Genomic DNA, 15,177 nt, shown 5'->3' on the forward strand with positions numbered 1-15,177 from the left:
GAATACTCGCTCATAATGTTATACAGGGTGTATCTGGTGTGTGATCTTATTTCAGGACCGGGGCTGTGGGGGTCATCCCCAGTTTCCCTTTGGATGGGGTTGACCGGCTTCTTGTAAATAAAATAGAATCATATCTATATGGCTACCCAATTCCCAGGGGTCATCCCCCTGAGAACTATCCTTGCCAAGGTAGTGATGGAGGGATGAACTCATTTCTTAACTCACAATGGGCTGCCTAGCAAGATTCAGAATATCCCAAAGTCATGGGTAACCTGGGCATAACCCAACTAAAATCTTCAGCGTGTCACCCATAGTCACAAGGAACTTTAGAATGGTACTACCAGAACCTAAAAACAATGATCAGGGCAAATTATCACAAGTGCCCCCTCCTACCCCCACCCCCATGACTGGGATAAAGGTCTGGGTTTCCTTCTATTCACCACCAGAGACTCACCCAATGATTACGCCAGTTTATTCCTTTTGAATTAGCTTATGGGCACCAAGTGAGGGATCCCCTGAAACTAGTCAAGGAGAATTTTTTAGAAGAGAAAGTGGAGATTGCCATCTTAGAGTATAAATCTCTGTTCCATGAGTGGTTCATGAGAGTCTGTGATGTGGCTCAGGAGCACTTAAAAACCTCCCAATATATTCAATTTTTTTTTAATATTACTATGGAATCTGCTTTAAAGCAGTGCATTCCACAATAATCCATTCTCTGGAAAAAACTTTCTGTTTTTTGCTAATCAGCATAACTCTGTGTCCCCTGTTTACTGACACCTCTCTGTCACTGGAAGCTGTTTCTCATTTCTTCTATCAAAACTGTTCATGATTTGCTTTCTTGTATCATAGAATAGTATCATAGAATATCATCGTTTGTACAAATGTCTGTTTCATTTTTAGTGTTCAGTGACTGTTTCATCCCCTCTTCATTTTCCCTTTTGATTCAAATTTGCTTCTTTACCATTTCCTTAAATATATTTATTCATTAGGCTCCTTCAAGCAAGAACTTGGAGAGCAATTGGACACAAACTGAATAAAAGTCAATATCAACCTTTAAGGGACAGTGTGACCAAAGGAGCAGCAAAGGCATTTGATTCTTTTCTTTGTGTATTGAGGGGATACTTGATGTATGGCAGCTTCTTTGTGGAGGCAGCCACACGGCAAAACGTGATGACTGACTACACAGCAAGAGAGTATGGGAGATTATTTCTGAGAAACCACTCAGCTTGGAGTGACAGAGTAAGCAACAGCCATCTTGCTGATCATTTCATCAATGGTGTTCTGGTATGGTATTTGTACTAACACGGTTAAGGATTCTAGTTGTGGTTACAATAGTCCTGCCACCACTCAGGTCCAAACCCCTTGGCACTGCCTGGCAAGTTATGGTTCATGGTATCTATTTAATGAAGAAACTAGAGGGAAGAGAACTGCCTGAAAATAATTTAAATCACCACATCATTACTTTAGAGGGGTGTAGATGCTTCCTGGCTAACACTTTAAGACTGGGGATGGGGAGGGAAAAATCTAACCCTACCCACGTGGCCAAGCAGGTGGCCAGTTAAAAATGTCCCAGAGAGTTTGATCCTGCTGTGCCTGATTTTATCTCACTCTTCTGAGCAAATGCCAGAGATACTTTCCTGAAGTCAGCAGGGTTCTTCTGTAAATGTTAATCGAGGTTGATGACTCAGTTGGACTCTGACTATATTTTAACACATGCCTGATCCAGGGAATGTCTGTTGTAGAGACATTCTAGACTTGGATTGGGACCTTGTGCTCGCACTCCACACTACAGTGACTTTCAATGTCCACAGCTCTTCCACAGTCCACTTCCAACAGACAGCAAACAGGGCTGTCCCTCTTTGCCCTGACTAAAGACGTGATTTTTATTCATTTGATTCTTTTCTTTGTGTATTGAGTGGATACTTGATGTGTGAAAGCTTCTGTGCTTGTTCAGCTACTAAGTGCAAAACAAGCAAGAAAATAGGAGAGAATGTGGCAAGCTGCAAGTTGCAATCTTATAATACTTAGTGCAAAAAAAGAGACCGGATGCAATGGGATGATGGAACCTAAGCTCGCTGGTGAAGCCAGCTGAAGAGTGCTTGGGGCGCCATTATGCAGGATCCCCGATCTCCCAGGACACTGGGTGATCTGCTACCTCTCTCCTAACCAACATTGCTCTACCTCACTCAACGACTGCTCCCGATTTCGTCTGCAAAGTTCCCCTTCGCTGCAGAGTACCCGCGCCAGTCACCTTCATCTGCAGAGTACCCCCTCACTGATCATCCCCCCCATTGCAGAGCTCCACCTCCTGTAGAGCTTTCCCCTTGCCCCTCCCCATCACCATCCAGGCCCCACCCCGTTGGCAGTGCCTGACACAGTTATGGTGCATGGTGGCAGTCCCAAGTCAGGCTGGCACGGCACCATGGGCACTGCCCAGCCCTGCCCCTGACCACCCAGGGGCTTCTTCAATGGCCCATGAACACACACACACACAACCCCCCCCACCGGAAGAGACCAGCTGTGATTCTCACCGGTGTGAAACTTGACTGGCGAGGAGGTAAGTACAAGTGAGCCCAGGTGAAAGCATCCAGGACTCACTAATGACATGTGGATGCAAAGCCGATTTCGCCAGTAAAACAAGGCCAGTAAGATCGGGGGACAAGAAACCAGGCACAAACCCCACTTTTCGCCTGTTACCTAATCTTACCATCTTGCCTCATTGAATGGCGGGCAGGAAGAGATCATAAGATTGCACTCTGAGGATGAATCTGAACATTCATGCATTTCAGGCTGGAGTGATTGGATGAAAATTTCATTGTCCATTAGTGACATATTGCTGCATCACTGAACCAAGCTACAGAGGAACTTACACAATAGGAACAACCACTGCTTTAATCAAATCCAGAGAATTTAGGCACAGGTTGGCAAAAACCAAGTTTTAGAGCCCAAGTGTGCACGGAAGCTAATGTAGTTTCTTCCCAGTTTTTGAGAACAAGAATCTTCCCAAGGAAATGTTCCTTTTGAATTAAACTCTTTTTCTTTTAATTAAATTGTAATTATTCATTTCTTTTTAATAGAACGATTCGAGTGTACAAAGGCCACAAAAGCTTTGGCTTTACCCTGCGTGGCCATGGCCCTGTATGGCTTGAGTCCATTATCCCAGGTGAGTTATAAATTGGTCCAGCGTGCATCAGTGAAGTGATGGCTTGTCTGGGCATCCACTGATGTTGGATTTTGAGTGAGAATTTGTAGCGAATCTGCTGTGGATTTCAGTTTTCTGAATTGATTGCCCAATTGGTCACAGTGAAGAAGAAATCAATGTTTATGCAACACTATATGCTGCACCTGTCCTTTCCTTCTTCTCTGCGTATTCTACCAGCGGTATGTTTTGTCTGTATAGCGTGCAAGAAACAATACTTTTCACTGTATCCCAACATGTGATAATAATTAATCAAATCAAATCCAAGGTGCGTGTTGCTGAGCAGTTGAATAATTGCCTTAATTTGATGAGGCCAGCATCAGAGAGTGCACATCCCCACACATAGGGTGATCATGAGAAAACATGGATGATGTTCCAGCAGTGGGAGACAAAGGAGGCACTCTGCTATTGGGGATGGGGTGGCTGGGGGAGGATGCAAATTCCATTGTCCAGAGACAACCTGCTGCCTGGCCAGAATGGTGCTGCAAAGACACATCCCTCAGGTTCAGGTAAATTGGGGTGGTGAGGGAGGGGAGAGTAAAAGAAAGTTGGAAAATTGTGCTAGTTTAAAGCTTCCAGTGATCATGATGATTAACATGCGTTTGCTGGATCTCCCTCTATTGCTCACTATGTGTCCCTTTCAGGAAGTCCAGCTGAGAAATCTGGATTGAAGGCAGGAGATCGAATTTTGTTTCTCAATGGGCTGGACATGAGGCGAGTTCAGAACATTTACTGCTTGTATTATACATAATTTAAAAAAATTACTATTGGGCAAGGGATACATTCAGAGTAAAACCCTCTTCCATTGCTACATGAAACACTTGCAGGTCAGGTATAATGCAGGGCAATTCCCCGTTTCATCAAAAGCTGCAAGAGTTGGTACAGCATAGATTGGATAGAGAGTAAAACTCCCTGTATAGCATCCCATCAAACACTCCAAGGTATAATACCTGTGAGACGGAGGGTAAAGTTATCCTCTGTCCGAACAAGTTGCTTTAACTTCAACTATGGAAGAATACCTCCTATTGCATCAGTACAATATTTCCAACACCAGCCATTCAAAAACCTCTCTGAGTGAGAGTGACAGATGAGGGGCAGGTGGAAGTTGCATATTATTGGAACTGTGTTGCGATTCTCGAGTGTAAGAGGATCATAAAATCAATCCTGACTGGATCTGATCATAGGCCCCAATATGTAGTGTCCACTAGTTTTCAGCTGTCCTGTAACTAAACAGTTTGTTTCATTTGTGTGCGTGCCTGAAATTATACCATGAACTGTGAACAATGATGTGATTGCCTGGTTTGTTTGCATATGTTTCAGAAACTGCTCCCATGAGAAGGTGGTGGCCATGTTACAAGGTAGTGGAGCCATGCCTACTCTCGTGGTGGAAGATGGTCCTTTTAATTACCCCCTTGGTAAGTGGAAACATTGACAAACACCACAAGCGAATGTTGTGTTGTTTCACTGCAATGTGCCACTGGATTCTTTTCATCTTTGGTTGGAATTTCAGATAAACTGATTTGAACATATGGCAGCTGATTAAGAGAATCACCTGAGGAAATTCTCACTGATTCGCTTAACACAACAACTCAACACAATGCTTCCATACCATTTACTCCAATGGTGTCACAGAGCTGAAGTTCTAGCCATAAATCATCATTCAGCAGGGAAAGGATTACTGACTGTGTAAATGGAAAGTTTTTTTTTACAGCAAGGTAACCTGCTGACCAACACTTTGCTTGCATCAAGTCCTGCATACTCATTCCCCTCATCCTTACCAAAGTCTACTTATTTCATCCTGAGGCACTGAGACCAGAAGAGCTCAGATCTTTAGTGAAGGGTCATGTTCTGCTTAATGTGAGAATGTTCTGCTTCCAGGCATCTACAAATTATGACAGTAGATGTGGAGTGTTGTTTTTCACTATTTGCTGCCTATAGCACCTTCTGCTGGACAATATTTGTCTGTCACTTACCATTTTACAAATGCACTTTCAAGTTCCTGATGATAGTTGCTTGACTAGGTTGTCAGAATGGATATGATTAGTGAGTTTAGTCCTTATGTTTGAACTGACTTTTGTCCCCAAGTGGCCAAAATGTGGGGCCTGGTGGGTAGAGAAAGAGCAAAATATTTTAAAATATGTTTCTATTCAACATTTAAGTGTAGGTGTGAATTCTGTTCTTTTTAGGTAGGAAGGAGGTTTCTGTATAACACCGTTCATACCCTCAGGATTTCCCAAATTTCTTTATAGCCAGTGGGCAGAATTTTATGCTACCTGGATAGGCACTCGCCCAACCCAGAATTGCCTGAAATCACATGAGAAGATGTTGGATGCGCACCCTGACATCATTGTGCACCTATGTGATATTTAAACTGGCAGGTGCAAGTATGGATTGGATGCAAGTTAGCCAACAATTAGGGAGTTCATTTGGAGGATAAAAAGTGCTATTGGCCAGAATATTACTTTTCCAGTGTAATTTTAAGGTTGGTGTACGGGCAATATGGGCAGGCAGCCAATCCATTTTACTGTTTTGTCATCCAAGTGGGATAAAATGGGACCAGAGCAAAGACAGACCAAGTTAGTTGGAAGTTTTGGGAGTTTGGTGAGGGTTTGGTGTGGAGCATTGTGAACGTTTTTGCTATTTTCTTTGGAGACCTAGGCATCCTGTCTAGAGCTTTCTGGACATTTGAGAAGTGTGACCTTTTGGCACCCTCATTTGCATCTCTGCCGATGGATATAGTCTACTCAGCAGGGAACACCTCCTCTGAGGAGGAAGACAAGGGACAAAAATGGAGAAGGCCAGGTGGTTGCAGGAATCACTTCAGAGCAGACACAGGCACTGAGTGCTTACGGCCAGCACGGGGTCAAGAAGGATGTCCCTGCAGAAGGCACCACTTCCCAGTTTTCAGACTGTACAGCACCGACCTAACTCCCTTGACGTGACAGAGGTCTAGTGTTGCAAGAGGCTCTGATTTTCAAGGGGAGCTGTCATATCCATATGCCAGATGATTAGGCAGGAAGTATTTTCCAATTATGTGGGTGGACATCCAATGCCCATGATAACTGTTGCACTTCTGTGCCTCTAGAAGCTAGTGGGTGACCTTTGCAGAGTGTTCCAGTTAGCTACACACAGCTGTGTCTAGCTGATGCTCAGTTCAGACTGTTGAGAAAATTCATTTATTTCAGGATGGTCAGATCAGCCAGACTGAGTGGGCCAGAGGTTTCACTGCAATTGTAGGATTCCCCTGCATCCAGGGTGCCAATGATTTCACCCATGTGGCTAGCCGGGTGCCTTTGTCAATATGAAGAGGTTTCACTACATGAATGTTCAGATGGTTTGTGACCACAGGACCCAGATTCTACAAGTCTGTGGAAAGCACCCAGGCAGCTCCAATGATGCCTATATACCACATACTCAAGTGCCAAGACTGTTTGCGGCTTCAACTTGGCTTGACAGGTGGTTGCTCAGTGTTAAGGGATATCCTTGTGGCTGGTAGCCGATGACACCTCTCAGGCACCCAAGGACATGGGCAGAGGAGAGATGCAATTACTGTTATGTCTCCACAAGGCCAGTGATAGAGAGGACAATAGCTGAAAATGAGGTTCTGGTGCCTAGACCACTCTGGGGGTGACCTGCAATATCCACCAGGGTGAGTGTCATTCACTGTTGTCTGCTCTGTTCTGCATAATTTAGCTCTCTTTACACAGGTGTACCTGCTTCAGAAGAGGAAACAAATGAAGACTCAGATGCTCGAGTAGGCAGATGGCAAGGATGAAGTGACTGAAATGAGGAACCTTCAGGGAGGCAGGGACATCAGGGATGCTTTGATTCAGTGTTCCTTCGATTAGGCTGCCAAGGCTTGCCTTCTGTCTGAGACCAAGGGCACCACCTCCTTCCCAAACATCTTATGCATAACCATGCTGTGAGCCCAAGGTTGAATCACTACCTTAGTAATAAAGTCTGCTGCCCCAAATATCTTTCACCGGGCACTAATGAGGCAAACACCCATTGAATACACAGGGCACTCAGGGCTGGTAGCAAGTAACTCATTTCCCTTTATGACATTGAAGAGAAAATAACAGAACTTCTGAAAAGAATTGATTTAAACGCTTGACATTTATAAAAAAGCATAAGCCACCAGTACAAACTCATTGCTGTGCTCACCTGTGTCTTAAGCATAGATTGCTGGTGGTGCCTTCCCCACAGACAGCAGCATTAGGAGTAGATTTCTGACTGTGATGTCCTGTTGGTCTCAGTGACCTTAACAGTGAATGTTGGACCCTTGGTGGACGAGAGGTGGGATTTAGCGGTGGGTAATGAGGAAATGGCTGAGGCTTTAAGTAAGTTTTTTGTGTTGGTTTTCACAGAGGAGGACACAAATAGCTTACCGAATATTAAAGATGAGGTCCTTAATGCAATTACTGTCACTAGAGAGGTAGTGCTTGATAGACTAATGGGACTGAAGGTAGACAAGTCCCCGGGACTAGATGGAATGCATCCCAGGGTTCTGAAAGAAATGGCAGAGGTGATAGCAGACGCCTTAGTAATTATTTATCAAAATTTACTGGACTCTGGGGAAGTGCCGGAAGAGTGGAAAACGGCTAATGTTACGCCGCTGTTTAAATAAGGTAGCAGACGAAAGGCAGGGAATTATAGGCTGGTTAGCTTAACGTCCGTAGTTGGAAAAATGCTAGAATCCGTCATCAAAGAGGAAATAGCAAGACACCTAGAAAAGAACGGTTTGATCAAACAGACGGAGCATGGATTCGTGAAGGGGAAGTCGTGTTTAACGAATTTATTGGATGTGGCTAGTGCGGTAGACAGAGGGGAACCGGTCGATGTGGTGTTTTTAGATTTCCAGAAGGCGTTCGATAAGGTGCCTCACAAAGGGTTGCTGCAGAAGGTTAGGGTGCACGGAGTTGGGGGTAAGGTGTTAACGTAGATTGAGGATTGGTTTATCTAACAGGAAACAGAGAGTTGGAATCAATGGCTGCTTTTCTGGGTGGCAGTTGGTGACTGGTGGAGTGCCGCAGGGATCGGTGCTGGGGCCTCAACTGTTTACCATTTACATAGACGATCTGGAGGAGGGGGCTGAGTGTAGGGTAACAAAATTTGCTGGTGACACGAAGATGAGTGGAAAAGCAAATTGCCTGGAAGGCGCAGAATGTCTGCAAAGGGATCTGGATAGGCTGAGTCAGTGGGCGAGGACCTGGCAGATGGAGTATACCGTTAGGAAATGTGAGATTATCCACTTTGGTAGAAATAATAATAGGAGGGATTATTATTTAAAGGGTGAAAAGCTGCAGCATGCTACAGTGCAGAGGGACCTGGGGGTCCTTGTGCATGAATCGCAAAAACCCAGTCTGCAGGTGCAGCAGGTGATCAAGAAGGCGAATGGAATGTTGGCCTTTATAGCAAGGGGGATAGAATATAAAAGCAGGGAGGTCTTGCTGCAACTGTACAGGGCTCTGGTGAGGCTGCAGCTGGAGTACTGTATGCAGTTTTGGTCCCCGTATTTGCGAAAGGATCTATTGGCCTTGGAGGGAATGCAGAGAAGGTTCACCAGGCTGATACTGGAGATGAGGAGGTTAGCTTATGAAGAGAGATTGAATAGACTGGGTCTGTACTCATTAGAGTTTAGAAGGCTGAGGAGGGATCTTATAGAGACATACAAGATAATGGAGGGGCTAGATAGGGTAGAGGTAGAGAGAATTTTCCTGCTTAGAAAGGATAGCAGAACTAGAGGGCATAGCCTCAAAATATGGGGAGGGCAGTTTAGAATGGAGTTGAGGAGGAACTTCTTCACTCAAAGGGTGGTGAATCTCTGGAATTCTCTGCCCATTGAAGTGGTGGAGGCTACCTCGTTGAGTATATTTAAGTCACGGGTAGATGGATTTCTGATAGACAGCAGAATTAAAGGTTATGGGGAGAAAGCGGGAAAGTGGAAGTGATTCACTTCAGATCAGCCATGATCTTATTGAATGGTGGGGCAGGCTAGATGGCCTACTCCTGCTCCTATTTCTTATGTTCTTATGTTAGTTCTTCTCTGGCTGGTGGGGCCTATGTAGATTCCATCTGAGGGGTTGCACTCAGCAACCTCACTGGGCACACCTCAATTGCGGTGGTCTCTGAGGATGATGTATTGACTGACAGAGAGACAGTGGAGCTGCTTCTCTCATCTGGGCTGTTGTGAGAGTAGCCCTCAGAGATGACAGGCAGCTCTTCTGTCATTGTGAGTTGTGTTTGAACTTCTCTGCTCATCACTGATGAATGGGCACCCATCTAAGAGACTAGGTGCCACACCCTTCTCCCACACTGGCAGTGACCTCCTGAGGTCATTGCTTGTGTGCAGACTTGCAGGTCTGAACCAACCCTAGGAACGCCTCATTCTGTCCTTCATTCGAGTCTGCCACTCTTTTAATGGATGAGGCTGTGCATTTGTAGCTCAGGGTCAACTTAGTGCTCATGTTGCACAGGGATTCCTCGATGTTAGAGACTATGGCACGCAGATCCTCAGAGATCTCCACCAAATGTCCTGTGCATCTGGGAAACATGACCTCTTTTGGTCCTGCCCGACATCTGCACATGTTGCACATAAAACATGTGCCAATGAGTTACTATTGAGGTGTAGTCACTGTTATCATGAAGGAGGAGAGCAGTGTAGGGCAACAGTATCAGTGTGGATGACCTTGCTGAAAATTTCTGTTCTGATTAAAGAATGAAGTACAGTTCATGGCTGTAAATGTTGTTGTAAGATCCAGTGGAACAATCACAATGACAGATCCAGAAGCTACTGGTGTAGCCCAGTTCCTTTCTATTTTATGGCTTAACTGATTTACATATGTACAATGTACATAGATTGCCCCAAGCTGTTCCAATGACTCTGCTCAACAGATATTCAGCAGCTGTTTTGTTCTTCTGTTCAATGGAAATCTGCCACACAGCAAGTATTAGTGAAACAATAATGCAGGTTCTTTGAAGATACAACAACATAGATACCATGCTAACTAATAGGCAAATTATGTCTAACTCCCACTGCTTGTAGACTGAATATAAGTCACAGGACTAATATCCTGTGACTTATATTCCTGTGACTTATATTTGGCCCATAGCCTTGAATGTTATAATGTGCCAAGTGCTCATCCAGGTACTTCTTAAAGGATGTGAAGCAGCGCATTCTAGTCACCACTGTCTGGGTAGAAAAGGTTTTTTCTGACATTGCCCCAAACCTTCTGCCCTTCACCTTGAACCTATGTCCCCTAGTGACTGACTCTTCAATTATGGGGAACAGCTGCTGTTTATCCACTCTGTACATGTCCCTCATAATCTTGTACATTTCGATCAGGTCACTCCTCAGTCTTATCTGCTCTGACGAAAACAACCCATGTCTACCCAACATCTCTTCATAACTCAAATGTTCCATCCCAGGCAGTATCCTGATGAACCTCCTCTGCACCCCCTCCACTGCAATCACATCCTTCCTATAATGTGGTGACCAGAACTGCACACAGCTACGGCCTCACAAAAATTCTATGTAACTCCAACACGACTTCCCTGCTTTTGTAATCTATGCTTCGATTGATAAAGGCAAGGGTTCTAAATGCCTTTTTCACCATCCTACTAACATGCCTTTCCACCTTCAGAAATCTGTGAATAAACATGCCAAGATCCCTTTGTTCCACAGAACTTCCTGGTGTCATGCCATTGATTGAATACTTCCTTATCGAATTACTCCTTCCAAAGTGTATCACCTCACATTTTTCAGGGTTTAATTCCATCTGCCACTTAACTGCCCATGTGAGCCCATTTGACCATTAGTTCCTAGATGGAAAGAGATTGGAGACCGTTGGGAGTTCTTTGATAGGGACTGAAATTCTGAAGAAAATGTCGTTAAATCCCCCCAACAATATAATTTTTTGCAGTGCAGAAGAAGGGCACTCAGCCTATCATATCTGCACTGACTCTCCGAATGAGCAATTTACTTAGTGCAGTTTAGTCTGGGAAAAGACAGAGGTAATAGAGGATTCGTTCTTGTATAGACTGCATATTAGTGAAAAGATAGGGTTAAAAGAAATGAATGTTGCCAAACTTGTATTTAAGCAAAGAAAATACTAACATTATTGTTCACCATGCAGAATGCAGATGGGGGCTCAAGTTTAGTTTGGATTTAACGAGGGTGAAAGCAGCTAGAAGATTTGCCTGGCTTGTAGCTAAAGAAAGAAATCTCCAGTGGTCCTCACAGAGCCTTGTGGCAAAAAGCAGTCAGCAGAGTTAGCTTGGACATTGTAAGAAGATAGTTGGTTATCTGCTGACAACCCTAACAAGGAGCTGAGGCATCTTCAGTCATGAGGTACGTAAAGAAAAAAGATGAAGAATTGCATAATCAAAAAGCCAATGAAAGCTTACCTCAGAGGATAGCTCTAATACTGAAATGAAAATGAATTCCAGAGGATTGTGGATTGGTCTTTAGAGAAGTGAATGCATTTTCAAGATTGATGTAATTTATAACTGAATACTGGGGAGTAGTAAAATGTAAAACTGAATTTTAACGATAGTGCTATATTATAATTCATTGAAACTCTACAGTACAGAAGGAGGCCATTTGGCCCGTCTAGCCTACACCAACAACAATCCCGGTAACCCTATGTATTTACCCTGTTAATCCCCTTGACACCAAGGGACAATTTAGCGTGATCAATCAACCTAAGTCGCACATCTTTGGAATGTGGGAAGAAACTGGAGCATCCAGAGGAAACCCACACAGACACAGGGAGAACATGCAAACTCCACACAGTCACCTGAGACCAGAATTGAACCCGAGTCCATGGCGCAGTGATGCCTCCATTATTATGTTAGTGTATAATAGTGCTTACTTTGCTTAATTCATTTTAGTACAGAATATTGTTTTGTTTCAAAATGTTAAATCTTATGGTATTGTTCTGTGGTTAATTGCTGGGTGTTTGGATTTCTTCTTTAAACATTAAAGTCTCTAGTAGGATTGTTATACTACAAGCTCAGATGTAAGTATGAGAGCAATGGTGTGGGACTATTTACAACTGTCCTTTCAAAGAGATGGTACAGGCTTGATGAATCAAATGTCTTCCTTTATGCTGTTTCCATAATTCTATGTCCATGTATTTGTCTATGTTTGCCTGTGCATATGTGTGTATTTCTGTCTGTGGCCTTTTTGTGTATATAATATGTCCTTGTTCTTGTTCTCTTCCTTGTGGCACAATGCACAGAACCGGAACCTGTGGACTCTCCCTCATACTCACCATCACTGACTTCTCTTCAGTGGGTAGCTGAAATCCTACCACCCAGTATAAAGTTCCAAGGCAGAACCTTCATCCAGCAACTGGAGCATCTCCTGACCCCCCAAGAGCGATACAGTGTCTGCAAGGCTCTCGAGGGTTTCTTCCAGCACAGGTAGCCATCAGCTAGCTCCACACTGTCATTAGACCAGAACTTAGCTAGAATGAAGCTCATTATTTGGGCTTAGTCAAGGAAGGTCATTTTATCTTGCATTAAAGAAAAGACAATAGTTTGTTGCTGTCTGCAAATTTTATACTCCCTGTGGCCTGTACTGAAATAATCTCATACACCACGGGCCTGTACAAAGATCAGCTCACACGCTGTGGAGTCTGTATGGAAATCAGCTCACACACTGGGGTCAGTATGGAGATCAGCTCACACACTTTGGGGTCTGTACGGAGATCAGCTCACACACTGTGGGGTCTGTATGGAGATCAGCTCACACACTGTGGGGTCTGTATGGAGATCAGCTCACACACTGGGGTCAGTATGGAGATCAGCTCACACGCTGTGGAGTCTGTACGGAGATCAGCTCACACACTGGGGTCAGTATGGAGATCAGCTCACACACTGTGGGGTCTGTATGGAGATCAGCTCACACACTGTGGGGTCTGTATGGAGATCAGCTCACACACCAGGGTCTGTATGGAGATCAGCTCACACACCAGGGTCTGTATGGAGATCAGCTCACACACCAGGGTCTGTATGGAGATCAGCTCAAATGCTGGGGTCTGTATGAAGAACAGCTCACACACTGGGGTCTGTATGGAGATCAGCTCACACACTCTGGAGCCTGTGCAGAAATCAGCTCACATACTGGAGTCTGTATGGAGGTCAGCTCACATGCTGGGGTCTGTATAGAGTTCAGCTCACACACTGTGGAGTCTGCATGGAGATCAGCTCAGACACTGTGGAGTCTCTATGGCGATCAGCTCACATGCTGGGGTCTGTATGGAGATCAGCTCACACGCTGGGGTCTGAATGGAGATCAGCTCGCACACTCTGGGGTCTGTATGGAGATCAGCTCACAAACTCTGGGGTCTGTATGGAGATCAGCTCACATACTGGGGTCTGTATGGAAATCAACACGCACCATGGGCTCTTTATGGAGAAGGGGAAGACACAGTAAACAAATGTGAAAAAAAGCAAATAATGTCAAAGGGAGTGGAAAAAAAGCAACATTAATGGCTCATTACTTAAATGCACGTAGTATTTGGCACCAAATAAATGAATTAATGGCACAAATTGAGGTTAATTTGAATGATCTTAAAGTCATTACAGAGATGTGGTTACAAGGAAATAAAAGCTGGGAACTAGGTATTCAGGGATATGTGACTTTTTGTAACGACAGGCAGGAAGGAAAGGGTCGTGGGGTAGCTTTGTTAGTACAAGATAGAGTAAGTGTATTAGCAAGAAATGATCTTGGATCAAAAGATACTGAATTCATATGGGTGGAGGTAAGAAATGACGAGGAGAAGGCACTGGTGGGAGTAGTCCATAGGCCCCCTAACAGTAGCTATACTGGAGAATGGAAGATAAATTGGGAGGAATAAATATTTAAAAAGGCAATACCTTGGATTGGGAAAATCATACTAGCAGAAATAGCCTGGAGGAAGAATTCATTAGATGTATTCAGGACAGTTTCCTGTTATATGTTATGGATCCAAACAAGGATCTGGCTATTTTGGATCTGTAATGTGTAATGAGGCAGATTTAATAGATAACTGAGTAAAATGTCCCCTAGGAAACAATGACCATAATATGGTTAGGTTCAGCATTCGGATTGAGAGTGACAAACTTGGGTCAGAAATGACTATGCTAAACTTAAGTAAGGATACTTACAAAGGAATGGAGGCTGGAGTGGACAGGGGAAGGAGTTTATCAGAAAAGACAGTTGATCAGCAATGGCAGATGTTTATGAAAATAGTTTATGACTCACAATGAAGATATATCCCAGTAAGGAAGAAGGATTCTAGAAAGGGGATAAATCAACAATGGTTAACCAAGGAAGTATAGTATTAAACTGAAAGAAAAACATACAATGTGACAAAGGTTAGTGGTAGACCAGAGGATTGCGAAAGTTTCAAAGACAAACAATGATGACCAAAGAATAAGAAAGAGGGACTATGAGGGTAAATTAGCAAATAATATAAAATGGACAGCAGGAGCTTCTTTAAATATATAAAAAGGAAGAGAGAGACCAAAATGAACATAGGGCCCTTAGAGAATGAGACTGGGGAAAAATAAAGGCGAACCAGAAAATGGCAGAAAAGTTAAATAAATACTTTGTGTCAGTCTTCACAGTGGAAGACACTAACAACATTCCAAAAATACTAAATAAACAAGGGGCAAAAATGGGGGAGTAAAATAAGCATAATAACTAGAGAAAAAGTATCAGGGAAAGCCCCATTAGACAGTATGGAGTCCCTTTGACTTGATGGGCTGGGATATTAAAGGAAGTAGCTGCAGAGAAAATGGATACACTGGTAGTAATCGTCCAAGAATCCTTAAATTCTGGAAAAGTCCCAGAGGATAAAAGGGAACCTCTGTAATATGCTTGGATATTACAAAAAGCATTTGATAAGGTACCACACAAAAGATTCCCATGGTGTTAGGGTAGTATATTAGCCATGGATAGAGGATTGACTAACAAATTGAAGACAGAG

The 15,177-nt window shown here is 43.7% G+C and overlaps 1 protein-coding gene across 1 annotated transcript in view; it reads left to right on the forward strand.

The window, feature by feature from the left end:
* Positions 1–15,177, forward strand: part of grid2ipb (glutamate receptor, ionotropic, delta 2 (Grid2) interacting protein, b) — a 111,540-nt gene that overhangs the window by 53,315 nt on the left and 43,048 nt on the right. The window contains exons 5-8 of the mRNA XM_080206521.1: positions 3,078–3,163; positions 3,844–3,913; positions 4,520–4,614; positions 12,442–12,625. Coding sequence (XP_080062647.1) covers positions 3,078–3,163; positions 3,844–3,913; positions 4,520–4,614; positions 12,442–12,625 — 435 coding nt within the window. The remainder of the gene's footprint in view (positions 1–3,077; positions 3,164–3,843; positions 3,914–4,519; positions 4,615–12,441; positions 12,626–15,177) is intronic.

The sequence above is a fragment of the Carcharhinus amblyrhynchos genome, chromosome 18 (assembly GCF_965287045.1).
Source record: "Carcharhinus amblyrhynchos chromosome 18, sCarAmb.v2.hapA, whole genome shotgun sequence".
Taxonomy (NCBI): Eukaryota; Metazoa; Chordata; class Chondrichthyes; order Carcharhiniformes; family Carcharhinidae; genus Carcharhinus; species Carcharhinus amblyrhynchos.